Source organism: Ptychodera flava, chromosome 10, assembly GCF_041260155.1.
Source record: "Ptychodera flava strain L36383 chromosome 10, AS_Pfla_20210202, whole genome shotgun sequence".
NCBI lineage: Eukaryota > Metazoa > Hemichordata > Enteropneusta > Ptychoderidae > Ptychodera > Ptychodera flava.
In genome coordinates, this window is record NC_091937.1 from 10,087,108 (window position 1) to 10,106,319 (window position 19,212).

General features: G+C 40.5%; 2 protein-coding genes across 4 annotated transcripts in view; one reads left to right on the forward strand and one right to left on the reverse strand.

Annotated features, from left to right (window-relative positions):
• Nucleotides 1-3,402, forward strand: part of LOC139141949 (sodium-dependent glucose transporter 1A-like) — an 8,807-nt gene extending 5,405 nt beyond the window's left edge. For both annotated transcript variants that reach the window (XM_070711726.1, XM_070711725.1), the window contains one exon: nucleotides 2,053-3,402. In XM_070711726.1, coding sequence (XP_070567827.1) covers nucleotides 2,053-3,254 — 1,202 coding nt within the window. In that variant the 3' untranslated portion in view covers nucleotides 3,255-3,402. The remainder of the gene's footprint in view (nucleotides 1-2,052) is intronic.
• A 3,985-nt stretch (nucleotides 3,403-7,387) lies between these two features.
• Nucleotides 7,388-19,212, reverse strand: LOC139141950 (sodium-dependent glucose transporter 1A-like). 2 transcript variants are annotated; one of them, XM_070711728.1, is made up of 4 exons: nucleotides 19,082-19,212; nucleotides 13,628-13,874; nucleotides 12,748-13,033; nucleotides 7,388-8,665 (listed from the first exon to the last, which is right to left on the reverse strand). In XM_070711728.1, the coding sequence occupies exons 2-4, from the start codon at nucleotides 13,817-13,819 to the stop codon at nucleotides 7,560-7,562; spliced, it is 1,584 nt and encodes a 527-aa protein (XP_070567829.1). In that variant the 5' UTR covers nucleotides 13,820-13,874; nucleotides 19,082-19,212; the 3' UTR covers nucleotides 7,388-7,559. The 2 variants fall into 2 exon arrangements, with proteins under 2 accessions (XP_070567829.1, XP_070567828.1); XM_070711727.1 differs by having other exon boundaries at nucleotides 19,078-19,201.

The window sequence follows — 19,212 nt, forward strand, 5'->3', positions numbered from 1 at the left end:
AGGGAGCAAGAGAAGTGGTTCAACTGCCGCAAAAAAGACGATTGTCCACTTTCAGGAAACTGCCTCACCTCTTCAGTAATTACAAAGCCACTGTCACCACAAGCAACGATCAGAAACACTACATTGGACTCACGGACTCAACCTTCAAACAAAGATACACGTATCACAAGTACACTTTCAAAACTCCAAGCACAGAAATAGCACAGAGCTCTCAAAATTCATATGGAAGCTCAAAGGCAACAACATAAACTACGACATCAAATGGTCAATCATCGACAGAGCTCCCCCTATTCAAATAAAACCAAACGCTGCAACCTTTGCATAACAGAAAAACTCCATATAATTTATTCAGATAGCAAATCAACCCTCAACAAACGTGCTGAATTCCTCTCAAAATGCAGACACCGCAGCAAATTCCTCCTCTGTAATAACTGACTTGCCATTGGCCACAACCGCTTATTTGAATATGCATGCCCACCTGCAACACAATATAAACAGTTCTATTGCCGCCAAACCTTCACTCCTGATGATTGCTTAGCGCATGAAACAGCCTGTAGAGTGACAACTACAAGTTCCTAGATTCTCAGTATATATATATATATATATATATATATATAATATTATATATATATATATATATATAAGAGCTGTATGAGTCTGTCTGACTTTCTCATCCTTCTCCTTGTTCTATATGCAACTGTCGCTCTATAAAGTATGCCTCAGCTTTGTAGGAATCAGGGGAGAAATGGTGATCAACTCATGAGTTGGTGTAAATTAACAGCTTTAGCTAATAATATACCATTCGTTAATTTATCCTTAAATTGTCGACCATCGTTCTTACTTTTTGATTATTTGCCTGTACATGATACGGGAGCGGCGTTTTGAGCAAGCGACAGTAAAAGCTTATAATACAACAGGCTACATATCATACAACAAATCAGTAACCAAAAACTATATATGCTCGACCAGTTGCGATGTTGCGACCAAATTTGTACGAATAGCAGTCGACAAAGTAATTTTCTTTTGGTGTAGCGGCATAGGTTGCTGTTTACAGATCTAGATGGCCTGCGGACTCCCACTGATATATGTGTGTCCAGTGCATCATCTTTGTTTGCTTTGTTTCAAATCTCTGTGGATCGTGTTCGTGGACTTGTGTTACATATTTGGCCTTTTGTTCTGTATCTTTAAATATCTTTGTCTTTGTTTCTCACCATTCTATCTCACTTTGTATTACTTCCGATGCAGTCGGCATTTGTCTAAATTCCTGTATCTCAAACTGCCTTTTTTCAAAGTCATGACACATGAGCCATACACCTGTTCCAGTTTGTTTCTCGTGAAGGCGCACTTTACTAATACCAGATTGTAATTTTACAGCGTAATTGTTCTGTATGTACTTTTGTCCCTAAAAGGACCTTCCTTTTCTGTTATATTAATTATTTCACCGCCAATCCTCTTAAAAACTTATATTCTTCATTAGACTTTCCTTTATACTTTACCATACAGTACTAGTTTAGATTACAAAACATGGCTATTTTATGATATCATATTCGCTTTCTCAATCATTTTTTTGAAATGCCACCTTTGTTAATTGCTTTTGCCAAATCGCTCCCTTTGCCGCCAAAAATTGCTACTGAAGTTGGCGAGAGCGAAGAGGTTCTGGTCTTATTCCGAATTCGTACTCCTAGATTAGACTGAAGGTACTACAGCTATTTCTGTAGCTTGAAGTCATTTTATAACGAAAATTTTTCATTTGATATTTGACACAGATAGGCATTATTAGAAGGGTTTCTAGGCTCAACTGTGTGGCTTTCTGTATCCTGCGTGAGACCATCAGAGACTCTGGTTCATGAAGATCGTGCCCCTCCCGTCTTTCTGCTAAGTTTAGCGGCAATGTTCGGAGGCAAAGGGAGCGATTTGGCAAAAACAATTGAGTAAAGCCAAACTTTCCAAAATACAAATGAGAAAGCGAATAGCATGTCACGAAATGCTAGTAGACGCGGAATAGACCTTTGGCATAAACTAAGGCAAGAACCTCTCCACTTACATTTTCAGGCCTCTTCACTATTTGCGTAAAGATATGGAAAAAAGATTGTGCTGTGGTCCTGCAGGCTCTATCGTTCTCCTTCGCAATTGGCGCTACAATTAGTCCGCTCTTTTCTGCGCCATTCCTGATGGAGATGCCGTACAACAACAACAATGGTTCAAATGTCACGTCTGAAATGACTTTATCGGTGAATCCGCCACTGAATGACGGCAACCTGTCCTTAATTTGGAAGAGCAACGAGACTGTAGAACAATATCATCCCATAGATAATGTCGACAATTTTACCGAATTTCCCGCGCGAGACAACACATTGGAACAGTCTGACGCAAACACATTAAACGGTTCCAGCGACAGTTTCACCAATCAAGCAACTAGCGACACCGAGTTTAAGATCAACGCAGGGAGACAGGCCAGCTCAAAACTGTGGATTCCGTACACGATAGTGTCGTGCTTTATGATAATCCTATCGATACCATTTTATATTCCCTTTTGTAAAAACGGTTGCACTTTGAAAATTCCGAAAATCTCTAAAACCGAGGGGAAAGATGTCAATGATCGCTCAAAAGACGGGGTGTTTTACACGATATCAATTGTTTCATTTCTGTGTCTCTTCTCGGCTCTTGCAGCTTCGGCATTCGCGCTATATGGTACTTTTATATACACCTATGCCATTAACATGAACCTCGGCTTTACACCAAACACGGCAAGTTTTCTGACTTCGTTGTTTTGGGGCTGCTCTGCTGCAGCACAAGGAATTAGCATCTTCATGGCGAAATGTTTGTCCCCAAAGACGATGATTATCATGGACTTGGTTGGTATGGTCTTCACGACAGTTCTGCTCGCCGCGTTTGGAAGAACGATGCCCGAGGTACTCTGGGTAGTGAGTTGTTTGTTCGGTATATCCGCCACTTCTCTATTCGGCTGTGGCATCGCGTGGGCCGGACAGCACATCACGTTGACGGGAAAAGTCACTTCCGTAACCCTCCTCGGCCCCGCTGTAGCATTGTCGTTTCTACCCCCTGTCCAAGGGAAGCTATTCGCAATCTATGGATACAGTTCGTTTGCTTTTATGATGGTCGCGATCTGCGGGCTTAACGCGGCTGTGTACATAATCATGCAGACGATCGCGTCGGCACACGGGAGAAGACATGCTCGGCATCGGAATGAGAATATTGAACTGCCGCCTATTGAAGACGAAGCTTCAATTTGATGGAGACAATATCATTCCAAATATGGATCGTCTTTCCGATGCAATCTACAATACACACTGCCAGGAAGCAATCCAAAATTATATGTTTTGCTTTATCGATAATAAAGCACGACTTTTACGCTTTAAAAGAAAATACTTGGGTGCAATGATGGTGTATATATATATATATATATATATATATATATATATATATATATTTAGGGGTTATTACACGAAGTTTGGGCGATACCGCGTCGTATTCGAGTGATGTGTACGTATATTTTGACGAGTTGCGCACAGCACATCACGAGAATACGACGCGGTATCGCCCTAACTTCGTGTAATAACCCCTTTATCATACATGCATGCTTTGGTTGTGACTGTTTTCCTACAGACGCTCCGAAATTAGCTACGAAATCAACTTGAAATCGACCTTGCTTCCTCCAGGCTGTACTTATAAAAAGTTGGTTGCTAAGGAGTGATGACAACCGTATCACTTCTTGATATTATTCCGCTATTGGGCCATTCCACTGCAAAGGAGGGTTTATGGAGCACTTTTACAGCAAACAATTTAAATATTACGATGTAGACACAGGTTTTCACAATTTGAAGAAGATTTATTTTAGTTTAAAATGACGGTGGATGTAAAACATAGGCGGGAGTCCACAAAATGGGTGTGTTTTCGTGTTTTAATACATAACCTCATCCCTGCGTGAAAGTTTTGAGGCCGCCAAAATCGGGTCAAAATACTCGCGCCACGCTCAAACTCTTATCGTGTATGAACAGCTGAGAGCACAGAGCAAGCAGCTCTACGACATCTATGAATGCACATACAGTGGATATAAAACCGTACCAGTCAGTTTATCTCGAAGAATTATACATGTTCCCAGACGTCAAATATGCCGAATTTACCATCTCAGTAAGCGGATTAGTGAAAACATGAAGTGAGTACACTGTAAGCTGTAGTGTCGTAACTCGTTCGTGATTTTGTTGCTGTACGAATAAAAGTACATTTCAAAGGTATTTCCGTCGTCTGCTCGTATATTTTCCTTCCTGGCTTGCCTAAATAGAACTAAACTTCCTTTAACAACCGAAGCGAAAGTTTGACTTTCCCTAGATGGCACATTGTATCTGAAACCCGCACCGCATCGGTGCCACCACGCACAGACACGATCATGACCTGTGAACTGACAGGTACAAATCGGAAATATCATGTGCACCTTCAACTTTGCTTTGTCTGTCGCGAGTATTTTCCGTGCGGTTGGATTTTCGTGGCTCACTTACGACTGTAAACGATGTAATTCACCGCCCAGATACTTTAAGCTCATCAACAGGAAACTTGTCTTAAACCGATTCTATCATGATGCTCTGTCAAACGATATCTTTACGTGTAATGATACTTCCATTGTGTAATATTCAGCAGCATAGACGACACGAAAACACTGCACCGTGCACCGCCACGGGACCGGCCGTGAATTGACAGGTGTCGGCAAATTATACAAATTTTCAATACGTTTGTTTGTATGTTTTTGGTACAACTGTACTTGTGCCTAAGGGCAATGCCCATGAAGTGACTGCAAACAACAGAATTTTGACCATAATCATAATGACGTTTCGGATTGTCATTTGTCTTATTCGCTCAGCTGTTTTATATGTACATATACCAACGAAGGTCATGCATACAGCGAAGGTCACGCGTCCGCGTCGCTGTAAGTAGTTCGGTTACAGTGAAAATATAATTCGTATTTTCACTAGTTAAAATATGGGCTCATATTAGTACGTCTGAACAATAGAAAAATGGCAATACAGGCATAGCATGTATGATAATATATATATATACATTTATCATATACCCATGCCTATATTGCTAAATCCTAGTGACGTTCAACGTAAAATATCAGCCGTGATATTTCACGGTAAACGTCGAGATATGCACGATGAACGTCATCAGTTTTAGAGTTTCCCGAACTATATTAGCAGTTTGTCGGTAAACAACGTAAACAACAAAATGGCTGCCGCTCCCCGCCTGCGAAGCGATGTCACCGACGTAAAAACTTGAAGGGCTTCGAGGAACACGGGTATTTCTGGTTGCAAAATACGGAAATATCACGTTGAGTCTTGAAAGTTTTCCCATGGTATTTTTTTGGTCAAGTTCTAGCAAACATTCTGCCGTTCGCACGGCGCCGGCACTGTGCACGGTCTCCACCGAACAGGTAGTTAGCGCGTGGCGTGACAGCGATGTCGCGCGCACGACGACTGTTGACATGGCAACTCTAAAGGTAAACTAACAAAATGGCGTCCCCTCTCCGCGCGAGCTCCGTGCCTCGACGATCGAAATCAGGATAGATTTAAAGCTGAGCAGTTTTTGATCGGTTACAGTTGTAATAGCATATTGCACCTTAAAATGTTCCTTCTGTATGACGATTTTTGTATCCTGGTGTCTTTCTTCTTGGGTTTCATTGAGATATGGACGACTTGCAGCGATGTCGCGCGTGATGTTGACATCTTCGTCGTAGGCCTATACTTTATGAATGAAGCCTGTTCACATAAACATTCTGATATTTATAGGCAAGGCGTAATAAAGTAAAGCCTCAAAATTTAAGGTTTTACGTTCTATTAGTAAAAATTCCCTGAAATTATGGGTATGGGTATATGATAAATCGGTTATTACCCAATATCGCCTGTTCCTTGTGTCGTATCAGCATTCGTGTCATTTGTGCTGCGTCAGACACTCGACTTCGTCTCGTGTCTGACGCAGCACAAATGACACTCATGCTGATACGACACAGGAACAGGCGATATTGGGTAATAACCTCTAAATATATATATATATATATATATATATATATATATATATATATATATTATATAATATATATATATATTATATATATATATATTATGAGTGTTATCCCACGATATTAGCGCTTGGTTGGGACGTATTGCCACGAGTGAGGGTGCGAGCCGCATCACACGAGTCGAAGGACGAGTGTGATGCGGCGCGCACCCTCACGAGTGGCAATACGTCCCAATCAAGCGCTGATATCGTGGGATAACCGATTATCATATGCCCATGACCGTATATTTATGTAAAAGGTAATTAAAAATAAAGAAATTTCATTAGTTTTTGTCAGTCTTACGAAAGGGACTATGTTTTTATATTCTGCCGCTGGTCTGAGCGCATTGATACATGTTTGTTTACAACAGCTGATCAAGTCGTGATCGTCGATCGCATCGTGTCGAGTGTATACAGTCTAAACAGATTATTTCAGCGCAATTTACCGCAGTTCAGAAAAGGAGTGGAGCCAATTACTTATTCTGGTCACCGTCCGGGTGTTCTGGTGGATAATTATTACACGGACAATATTGTAAGCTTGAATTAACTTTAATAACTCTTGCTGAAACATGGCTGACGTGAACAGGAACGACGAAGTAGCGCGAAATACAACAGATTGTAAACATCAACTTTTAATTTTCTACAACAACCTGTCCTTTAACTCTCTTTAGATCTGAAATAAGAACGTTAAATTCATATGTACTAGTGTTATGTTTCGTTTTATATTATATATATATATATATATATATATATATATATATATATATATATATATATATATATATATATAGCGTAAACATGTATATATAGCACACATTGTTAACGAACTATATCCGTAATTTAAGTGTGATGACATATACTGCCATGGTAAGCGAAGTGATCGAATCAGTAACATGAGATACAAGAAAACGTCATTAATGTAGAAATACTTGAATTGACGTTATGGTTACTTAAGATATATGGCGAATGTCATCACAGACTTCTTTAAGTGAATAATCTACCTCAAGTACATATTGTTCATTACCAAATTACGTTGAGATAAATATAGTAGTTTGTTTTGCAAACAAAATCAACGACGACGGAAAACTCGCAATTTTGTTTAATCATAGCTGGGGTAGAGTAACCGTGGTTTTACGAAAAAATTCATTAACTTCGTTATAGCGGCGCTGTTCCCGCCCTGAGCCCGACAGTCTGAGTTACTGGACACTTGCTCATCATTACGAAACGCTTTGAAATATTTTGTTCTGGGACTTGCCGTGAACTCTATCAACTTATAGCACTGAAGATTTAATAAACAATAGATACAAAAAAGGATGTCTCGGATAAATTAAAATATTTAATTACTTATTAGAAATTTACATTTGTAAATCTTTTTCACCTGCTGTGTGCAAATTAATATTATGACACCACATCTCAAGGAAGCACCTTTGATTAATTAACGAATAAAAATGCATGAATGTTTCCAAATCCCGCCTTGTGTCATTCCTTTGTTAAAGCCTTTCCGAGAGTTCAATTGCAGCCGGAGGAGTGTACAAAATATTTTTACTTCTGTCTCTCTCACCGCCATGGCATGAAGCTACAGTTTGCATAACACAGAAAATGACGATTAGGGTTGTGGACATCGACAGTGTCATGTACATGAGTACCATCATACCGAAGGATTTTTGCAGGATTCCGAACATAAATGGGAATATCCCGTCGGCCATTGCGGCGGCAATGACAAAGGTCGACATTAACTTCCCTGTCAATTCGATGTAACGGTCTCCCCACGAAATGACACTCGGAAAGACGGATCCCATGGAAATTCCCAGCAATATGGACGCTCCCCAGAGCACTGCTTCCACTTCGTCGGCGAAAATCGACAAAAGGATACTTGCAGAACACATTCCGAGGCAATCAATGAGCAGCATCACCTTGGGTGAAACATATGCGGCACAGAGCACTCCAAAGCCACGCGCACAAGCAAAACTTCCCCAGAACGCCGAACTTAAATACGTTGCACGTTGCACACTGAACCCGAAGTCTGATTCGACTGCAAATACGTAAAGAAAGCCACCGTAAAGAACTTCGTGTCCGATGTACAGGAGACTGAACAGAAAAAGCAGTACAATCAAAGTCACTCTGAACAAAACACTCACGTTTGTGGAGGGCGACTCTTGATGGCGTTCCACCGTGCTCGTACTTCTTTCAATAACTAATCGTCGTGGTCCTTGCATAAAAAGCCAAAAGAACAACAAAGCCACAACAAGGTACAGAATCGATATCATTGTGTAAGGAACCCACAAGAGGCCGCGTCCTTCCAAAGGCGTCGCATTAACGTCATTGTCTGCCGCTTCGTCAAGGCTGAAGTACTCTGTTGTTGTCAACAACGACGAAGAAATCACATCGCCGGAAAACATGCTACCGTTCTCACGTCCAGATAATGACGTAGCCAAGGATCCGCTCACATTGTGTTCTGTAGCGCGAATAGGCTCTGAGAGAAACGGACTTGATACTAAAGGTACCAAAGTTGAACCGACGGCAAAGAAAAAATGGAGTCCCTGTATTCTTGGTTCAGAATCTTCGCCCCATATCCTGACACAGACGAAATTGCCTCCTGTAATGGAACAAAGGCAGGTGTCAGATAGTACACAACGATTATATGTCTACGTCAATCTCTGACGACATTTTAAATTTTTTTGTATCCTTTTATTTTAAAGAGCTGTACATGTATTACATGTTTTAAGAGCTGAGTCGACGTCGCAATTCTTTTCTTCAAAGCCAAGTTTTCGTTTAAAGGGAAACAGTCGTCGGAACTGCGCCTGTGCGAGTTTCTTGTATTTCGTGCACGATATCTAGATGCACCCCATCATCATAGCTGCAACATTCAAATTATACGACATTAGAGCGCAGTTCCAACGACTGTATACCTAAGTGCGAGATTGTGAGCAAGCAACATAGAAACAACAAATAAATGAGAGAAGTCATTAATAACTTTGAAAAGAAGTCTCTTTTTAGGGTGTATGGTTGTATCTTTGGAATGACATGTATCATACCGCCAATTCTTTCGTCTGGCTTTACATACTACTAAGTGTGGCGTTACAGGGAATAAACGTTTTATGCATGGTATAAATAAACTTTCGTCGAGTCTGTCGGCATATACATATGAAAATAGAGTAAACTGGGGTTTAATGCTCCTCGGGGACGGATATAAGGACTCAAACTTTTACAATTTTATTTTGACCTACCACTCGTGGGAGCTCATTTTAAAGCTGGGATTTCATTTTCCTCCTTACATACAACACAGGGGTGACGGCCATTTTGAATTTCAAATCTTGGTCAAGATCGGATAATTTGTTTTGTCTCAGTGGTGCCAACATTTGCATGACGCCGCTGATTTTGTCCTTGATTTTGAAAGAGAATCAGGAATTACACTATGCTCGAGGACAGTTTGAGAAAAAGTTTTTAAGGTTTTCATTTTCGAGGCTCAAACTACCTTACAGCACAACACTCGGGCATACTGTCGCCAAGACAGTGGAGTGAATGCGATGGCCAGCCAGTAGCTGCTGCGCATGCTCGAGTACAGCCAAACGACTTTGTCCGGTCTCGAAATCAAATATGCTTGACTGTAACATGAGCATGTGCGAGGACATTACTTTTTTGATTCAGCGAGTTTTTATTCTTTACATTACGCATATTTAAGTTTATAAACTTCGTCCATTTCGTTGTTTGTGTATCTGTGTTTCACTTTCATCCCTATACTATCCTACACTCTCTGTACGGTCAGACCGTTCGTGACAAATGCTTTGTAATCGCAAACCCATAGTAGTCCTGTGATACATTGCTTGGTATTTTCTGTGAAGCAATGGCTTTTGAAAATGTAGAAGAAATTAGCTCGACCTGAAGTACACGACGTTTAGTACATTAAACGAGAAAAGTTTGAACAACACTGTCTTCGTTTTTAGACGTTAATTCAACTTCATGTAGCACTGCGATCGAGGAACAAATAGAACGTTTCACTGTGGCGAGTCTCGTTCGACACTTAACTGCATTCTGAGCAAAGTTTCGAAAGCAAGTGTTTTGTCGGTGTAATAAAATTAATAACACACGCTAGCACGGGCAAGATCACGATTTGATGCCTGCCCTCGGGCTGGTGCTCATGACGGTAATATTGATGATGCCTTCGGCTCGGGCATCATCAATATTACCGTTATGAGCACCATCCCTTGGGCGGGCAACAAATCGTGATCTTGCCGTTGCTGGCGTGTGTTATTATTTAAATATTACACCTCACGTATAATTCAGGTACTGTGATTGGCTGAGCCTCACTCACGTGATATAGAACAAAAAGTGATAGAACATGGCTAAGGTGATATAGCCCTGTCGCGTGCAGTGATATAGCCCGCTACCACGTTCTGGAATACCGCGCGTACTTCTGCGCGTACCACATCATCGCGTACATTTGCTTGGTATTTTCTGTGAAGCAATGGCTTTTTAAAAGGTACAAGAAATTAGCTCGACCTGAAGTACGCGACGACGTTTAGTACATTAAAGTTCCATTAGCTGTATCTTCTTGCGATTTTTCCGTTAGTTTTGATTGAAATGATCACTGGCTCATGTTGAATAGCCTGTCAAATAACAGAGAATCGCATATTATTCGGAAACATTACGTGCCCTACAACTAAATAACATGTGATTTTACAACGAAATTTTCAATTTTGTCCGGACAGAAATACAAAGTCTGTTGACACGCGGATTGCAACGTAGGCATTCTTCTTCACGTACGCGAGGCATTCACAGCGATTTCAAAATAAATATTCATTGCTTATGCCCGGTACTTACGTCGTAGTCCATTGTCCGAGCACGTTGCGTAGCCAGATGTCTGGCAATCCACGACGCAATGTTGTTTTGATCCACAATAAACGTGAACTTGTACATCTGGCGTGATCGCGGCGTCAACATTATCTGCGTTCTCCCCAGCACGCTGAGCATGCCACGAGTCGGAAACGAGTTCGGAAGGGCAACACGTTTGAACAAAAATTAGCAGTTTTATGTGGCTATAACATCACTAATCATGTTTGTTTCTTCGTTAAGACAACGTTTTGCAACAAATATGAGCCTCCAACATGGAATTTTCCGAGGTAAAAAATGGTCAAAAGTTACAAATAATGGCCCTTTAAACGAGTAAAGCTTGAACAAACACTGTCTTCCTTTTTAGACGTTAATTCAACTTCATGTAGCAGTGCGATCGAGCAACAAATAGAACGTTTCACTGTGGCGAGTCTTGGTCGAGACACTTGACTGCATTCTGAGCAAAGTTTCGAAAACAAGTGTTTGTTCGGTGTAATAAAATTAATAACACATGCTAGCACGGGCAAGATCACGATTTATTGCCTGCCCTCGGGCTGGTGCTCATGACGGTAATATTGATGATACCCTCGCCTTCGGCTCGGGCATCATCAATATTACCGTAATGAGCACCATCCCTTGGGCGGGCAACAAATCGTGATCTTGCCCTCGCTGGCGTATGTTACTGTTTAAATATTTCAGCAATTAAACTTACATAACACAATATACTGCGAAGACAGCATTACGTACCATTACAGCCCAATGGCATGTATACAAACATTTTATATGGCAAAACCTAACTCAATTTTTAAACCTTTAACGATTTTCCTTTTCAACTTTTAGAATAACAACCAACAATATAGTTAAGCTGTTGGCAAAATATTAGGAAGTGAGGCTTCGCTCAATAAGCGCACTCTTATAATATAATTCTGGTTGGCTGTTACTTGTACGCAATTCAACATTGCTGAGCTTTGCCTTATTTAAGAAATTAATTATTATGCCAAGGCCCTGAAAACGGGAAATGAAAACATTACATCGGAAGTTTTACTTCTCTCCCTATATCTACGAGAAACGTCTTTTATGACACATTTTGTCATCGTACAGAGTTAAACACCGTCAGTATGATTATAATCTTGTATCCTGGAGAAGAGAATTAGTGAAATGTGCTTTCTGTGAACATCATCGAAGTGTATATAGACAGTATTGGTAATTGCCGCTCAATGGCACACCATCTGATCAGGGTTTTACTAAGTGTCGACATGTTGCTCGACATACAAATGAGGCAAATCCATGCAAAGATAATTACTAAACACCTGTTGATCAAAATATGCCGTTCGAAATTCTGTATAGTTTGAATTCAGCTTCCGGAAACTTACTTTAGCAAGTTATCGTGTTAGAAGGAACTCCAAGTTAAAATCTCGCCGTCATATTTTCGCAATGCAGAACTTTCGTTTATTGGAGGATAGTTTTAGGTCACGTGCAATGCCTTTCGTTTATCATATTGTGCGTTTCAATATCAACTGTCCCTGTTTAGAATGTGGTCAATATTTAGTGCATAAAAAATTAATGTTTGCTTTCAAATATAGCTTCAAATCGTAAAATGTTGCAACATATACAAATGGATCATCTTTGTGAAGCTTGATCATGCTTGATCATGCTTATGACACCTAAACAAACTGCTTGTATGTATGTATGTATGTATGTATGTATGTATGTATGTATGTATGGATAGATGTAACATTCTCAGACAGGTGTGAGAGTATCCCTCTCTCTCGCGCGCGTGCGCTCTCTCTGCATCGGGTTATCGATGCAACGTTTTTAATTTACAAAAAGCGGAAACAAAGTTCTTACCTGTTTCAAGAATGCCAAGAAAGAATCCCCACCATGCGACAAAGACGAGCAGCATGGCGAATCCGGAACAAAAAGAGATAATGAATCCCGAAGTGCTGACACCTAGAAGGCAAAGTCCCATCACCAGCATGTTGTCAAAATTGTCCAGGCAAGCACCGCCAGCGAAGGAACCGATAACATAGCCGACGCAGCGAGCCATGAAAATGTATGTCGTTTCTTGCAGGGAGATCCTCACTTGATATTGAAAGTCTATGAGGCTGACGCCGAGTATAGCGATACAAGCTCCCTGCAGATTAGCAAAAAAAAAATAACATGACAGAATTGGGCATCTAGAATATATTATTGATCACAGACTGTCTGTTATCTATTTAGGCTATATGTATTCTGGATTGCTGTTGATAATTGAAAAAGCACAATAGTACAAGTCATAGCATTTAATAAGCAAAGCAGTTCAATCGATTGTGTGGTGCAACAAGCAACTTGAAGTCCCATAGACTTGACGTGACGAACTTGAAAAAGCGGTCAGCTTGCACTTTTTAAATTGGCCGTTTGAAAACATATCATTTCGAAAACTTCATTGTCCTACATACTGTGTTGTGACAATAACCAAAATTACAATGTTTGTCACCGAAACCTTTTGTAAGTTGGTTAGTCTAGCACAGATAACTGGTCCATCGAGTGACCGCGCCATGGTTTACTGCCTAGCAAGCATAATGTATTTTATATAGCGATCAGGAAAATAACCTACTCCGATATAGTGGAAGCAACCTATTAGCCTTCCCTTTTACCGTATACATGTGCCCATGAAGTAAACGCTATATGCATGTTCTTGGTGTTTGCTGAGCCTGAAATTGTGGAGGCAATATGCAAATAAACTGACCAATCCGATGAAGCTGCCGTAACATGCAATGGTTGTAATAATCCTGTGACGTTTAAAGTTATCTGCCGCTTGATCATGAATGTAAGCTTCTCCCTTCTTCGAATGAAGTAGGTCTTCTGTGATCCGCCCCTCATCTTTTCCATTATCCTCTTCGAATGCCATTTTTTCCTGAGTTGGTTTCGATCCCTCCATAGTCCTTTGCTTGTGTCTTTTTGTTCGAAGGAAGTCATCCAGACACGTAGGTTATCTGAAAGAAGGGAATGCGGAATGTCAAGTGAAGTCCTCCGGCCTTTAAAGGTATACAGTCACCAGTAATCTAAATATGCCCATATATGCTCAAATGGGGATTCATTGGTATTCAAAATGCCCATGTGAGGGCGCTGTTTTTAAAAAGCGGCCACCCGCTTAAAATCTGTGATTAGTTAGATTTTCTCTTTCAATGGTAACTGTGGCAAAATTGGGACAGGTGACAGTATACCTTTAAGATAAAATGCATTACGGGGAACAGATATTCAGACTCTCAAACCTTTACAATATTCTTTTGGCCTATCACTTGATGAGGGCTCATTTTAAACTCATAAAAATCGGGAATTTATTTTCCCCAATGGGGATAACAACACAGGGGTGGAGGTCATTTTGAATTTCAAGTATCGGTAAATGTTCGGTAATTTGTTTCTCTAGTAACAAAATTTGCACATTTCACTGTGAAAGAAAATGGTTGAAAGTTTGCTTGAGGAAAGTTTAAGTAAAAGTTTCATTTTATAAGCATGCACTACCTGCAAGGCGACGTCAGTCTGATATTTTTTCAACCTTAGATGCAGAATTAGTGGGTAGAAGTATATGAATGTGAAGAATAAGCTTATTCGACCGCAGTGAATACTATTATTGCCTGAATACATGGATGACAATTTGCCCGACGCCTGGAGGGCAAATTGTCTCCTGCTAAGAGGGCATGTATTCAGGAAAAAATGATATGTTTTTATTACATGCCTCTTCACAGTTTACACTGTGTGATATTTGGTTACATGCAGAGCATTCTCAAGCAATTTTATCATTAGCGACCAGCAACAAACAGATTTTAACGTCGAAGCGCTTTACTGGACCGGGTAACCATGGAAACCGGTCAGAACATCGTTCACCGGCCCGCTACCTCCCCGGATGTTCCTATTCAAATAAACGCTCTAATTTGAACTCACATGTAATAACTTAAACATTTGCATTGAATCTTTGGGGATGTTATCAGAATACTGCGAGCTAAATCATTGACAGTGGATTCATTATCTCCACTGTCTATGGCTAAATGTATAATTCATCTTGCGGAGATCATGGTGATGATATGTTACAATAGCTGTACAATATGTTACAATACACAATGTAACAAATCTTCATAATACAACGGTTAAACAATTTGCAAGACTTCACTAAGGAATCATTTTGCATTCTGAGGGCAATTATTGTTGCCATAAAATAACTGGAGGTCGAGACTAGGGTCCTCAGTCCTATCAAGAAGTAGAAAATGACAGTCACTGATGCACGGTGGGCTACACTAGAGGCAATATAAACGCTTTTTAACTTGCAAATTTTAAGGAAGTCTGCATGCGGCGGACGGTATCTTTTTTTACAAAGATATTATATATCAAATTTTCTTGAGAAATTCAGGATTTTCTATATCAAGGAAGTGACAATAATATTACAGCCATTTTTAATATTAACGCTAGTACAGAATCATGTCAGGGAACTTTTTGATTCTATGAAAAGGTTGCTGTGGCAACGACAAGATTTAACACGATTGAAACTAATTTGGAATAACTGGATAGCAAATGTAAGCTCATCTGCTTTTCTGTTTTAAGTTATATACTTGTTTTTATGAGTAATTAAAAATATTGCAACATTCAGCAACAGGGAACCTGACGCTTTTGAGAAATTTGAACAATATATGAAAATCCAATTCTCCAAAATTAGTTCCAATCGTGTTATTTATGCCGTCCGTATTTATTGGCAGGGGAAAGTAGATTTCATAAGATTATATGAGGCTCTGAAATAAAATTTGTTAGTGTTTATTTTAGTTGCCAATTCAAGTATCATAGAATTTCAATTAATATTCGACTTCAGAAATAAATTGGTTGTTTTTTTTTTTCAGTTACAATCAGTACACATGATGGAAGGTGAGAACACGTAACACGATTGGAACTAATTTGGGATAATTGGATAGTGAAGTGATGTCGATTTTATCTACAAACGTAACCTCATCTGCTTTTCTTTTTACGTTACACACTTGTTTTTATGAGTAATTTGTAGTATTGCAACATTCAACTATAGGGCAACTAACATTTTCGAGAAATTTGAAAAATAGGAAGATCCAATTATCCAAAATTAGTTCCAATCGTGTTACGTACTCTTAATGCTTTAACATACAACATTTCTTAGTCAAGTAGTCTATATATATTTAACACTAGTAGAGAAACTTACTGTCTCTCTGTTTTGTTTTGTATTTCAAAGTAACATGGAGTATGGAAAGTGCTTTTTGGGGCGGGAAAATCAAAATACCAAACCTCTAAACATTTAAAATATAGTCTTCTTCAAAGGGTTCTACTCTGTGTTCCCCTCAGCCTGATCACAGGAGCAGAAAATAAAGTAGGCCTCACCGTCGAAGGACAAATAAATCGTTTTGTTATGCATCAACGGTTAGAGTGCCATAGTACGATGTCAGAAGTCAATCTTACTGCTAACATCCAACACGAGAGCAGCATCTGTGCGCAAGCCCAAAGTGTCTGATCACTTGTGTGATCGCAAACATTCGAACCACACCACACCTGTGTGAATCAGAATGTGAGTGACCTTTGACAGCCACAGGTCGCACAGTTATTTGTTTGCCCCAGGAAGGTACAAAGTTTTACGGGGAGGGCCGAAGGCTGTGAGGGGCGTGTACATGTCTTCCGGGACACGTGTTTCACGAAAAAGCGTGAAAATGTGTTGCACGTTTGAGTTTTGAACAGAATATCTCTTTTTGGAGGATGCAGTAAGTGTCCTTGATTTAAAAAAAAATGTCGCTTGATGTGAATGGATGATGGGATCCCGGTAAAACCACAGTGCCAGGGCCAGGCTGCTGCCGACTGCCCAAATGAACGTCTTCACGGATAAGCTTGGTGCTGCAGGCCTCTCGCAACCCGTCTCTGTAGTTATCTTCCTCGTTGAGTAATCCATGGCACAAGTTAGAATAATTTTAGCAGTATATCCAAACGTATTGACTTGACTTATTATGAACAATACAAACCCCTTTGTCCTTCACACCCTTCGGCCCTCCTCACAATATAATGGTGCAGTCCAGGAGGTAGCTCGTGGCACGACATTAAGTCACAGGCGACCCAATAGGTTCTGAGTTTTTCACACTGTTTTCTCTATCATTTTCTCTTCTTTCTTCATGCTCTGAATGATCGGAATAAATAAAATAAATGGTTTATATAACCTAACCTAGCCTCTGTGACTCTTTATTTATTTTACACTCCATTACAAGGATGTATATCTCTCATACACACATGCTGTAATTAATTAGTCAACACAACTAATTATGTTAATCCGTGGACTTATCAGGGATTTTATGGGTTGGTCAACATCGTGAAAGATAGGAATGGTTACTAAAACGGCATCACTATCTTTCCGATGTTGACCAACCTCTGATAAGTCCACGGATTAGCATAAATAGTGTGTTGACTAATTAATTACAGCATGTGTGTATGAGAGATATACGTCCTTGTAATGGAGTGTAAAATAAATAAAGAGTCACAGAGGCTAGGTTAGGTTATATAAACCATTTATTTTATTTATTCCGATCATTCAGAGCATGAAGAAAGAAGAGAAAATGATAGAGAAAACAGTGTGAAAAACTCAGAACCTATTGGGTCGCCTGTGATTAAGTGCAGTTTGACAAGATCCAGTCTTGTCTACGTTTAGTTACTACACACTAGGGGTTAGGTACACATGCATGGCGAGAGCCCTGTAACCTAGGTTACAGAAGCCTTCGCCATGCCGCATACCTACTAAGGGACCGTCTCAGATTGTCGCATAAATTCAAGGCAAAAATTCCGTCGTTTACATCAAAACCCCCTCCCCCTAAACGAAAGTTCAAAAGTGCGAAATGTTGATGTCTGCCTGAGAGTACAATGCAGCATTTTGCTGTACCTACTGAAGAAAGTTTCCCCTGACCACATTACATCGTCCAGTAATCGATCAAATTTGAGTACTAACCACCGTCAGCATGGCACGAACGAGTTTGAAATACATCTAGTAAAAATTTGGTAGTACCTAGTGTGCAGTTTTTGTTTATTTTAAGACAAGAGAAAATGTAACCGCAAAATAAAGTGCGAAAGTGAAGTTCACTAATTAAATGGAGGCCAAACCCCCTCCCCCCGAAAACGAATGAATTTAGCCTTTTGAACTTTTGTAACAATCATGTGAGACGGTCCCTTAACCACAAGCAACTTCGGGCATACTGACTACAGCGGATCGACTTCCGGCGTCATCGGCTATTTGAACAGCCGTTACTAAACCATGGGGCGTCCGACACACGATAAAACCACGGGTGATTCCGGCAATCCGGTGTGACTAAATATTATAATGTATTACCAAAATGTGTACATTCCTTCCTCAGTGCTGCATCTCTTTTCAAATTTCATAGTCAACTTGGTCAATCGCACTGCTGCTAGTGCTGTAGCTCGCCAATTTTCAGAGTTTGACCTTCCTGCTGGTACCTGGCTTTAGACGAATGTGTTAAAATACCGAACGCCAGTACTTTCACAGAATATTCGCGCTCATTCTGACACAAGCGGCAGTCAGTATTCGTCTATAGCATACCATGGAGGTAGAACGGACTCCCTTACCCCCTACCTACCTATGTGCTTCTATTAAACGTCTGACCATGAATGCAATATACGCCACGGCCACGGGTGTTCGCGGATAAACTAGTCCATAGACCGGTTCCGGCGCCGGTCGAGCTGACTATCCAGTTCAACCTTCACGCTGCTGGGCCTCAACAAACGAGCGGTCGTCTGTGACTCATGTATGCAGCTTCCTGTGTACAACACCAGGGACATAACTCTGCATGGCAGGGCTGTGTGTTACCGGCGTTTACGGCCTCAATGTGGTGGCGGGGTCTTTCACACAGTGTCCCGGGACTTGTGTACTCGTTAGCTAGGAGGAGTGACCAAGGTGGTGCTACTTCCTGTCACGGTCCCTCCACACTGAAAAACCGTTTTGTGGAGGAAGGGCGTAGTGACTGATAATACGTAGCTGTTCCATTCACATGATCATCGATTATCTCCAGTACATCTCTGAGCTGAACCTGACAGCACACATTCTGTAAACGTCCTTGCGTTCATAATCAATAACACTCCTGTAAATCAACTGAAAACAACGGCATTCCAATACGACGTACGACAGTAGTAGATACATACTTACAGTCCCGCTGCGCTTGCTCTGGGACGCTGTGTAAACACGAGTACCGGCGTCTTCGGGCGCAGTTGTGGTGCGCTGTTCGTGGGGCAATGATAATAACCTGCCGGAAATCACGTGATAAGCTGTTCGATTGA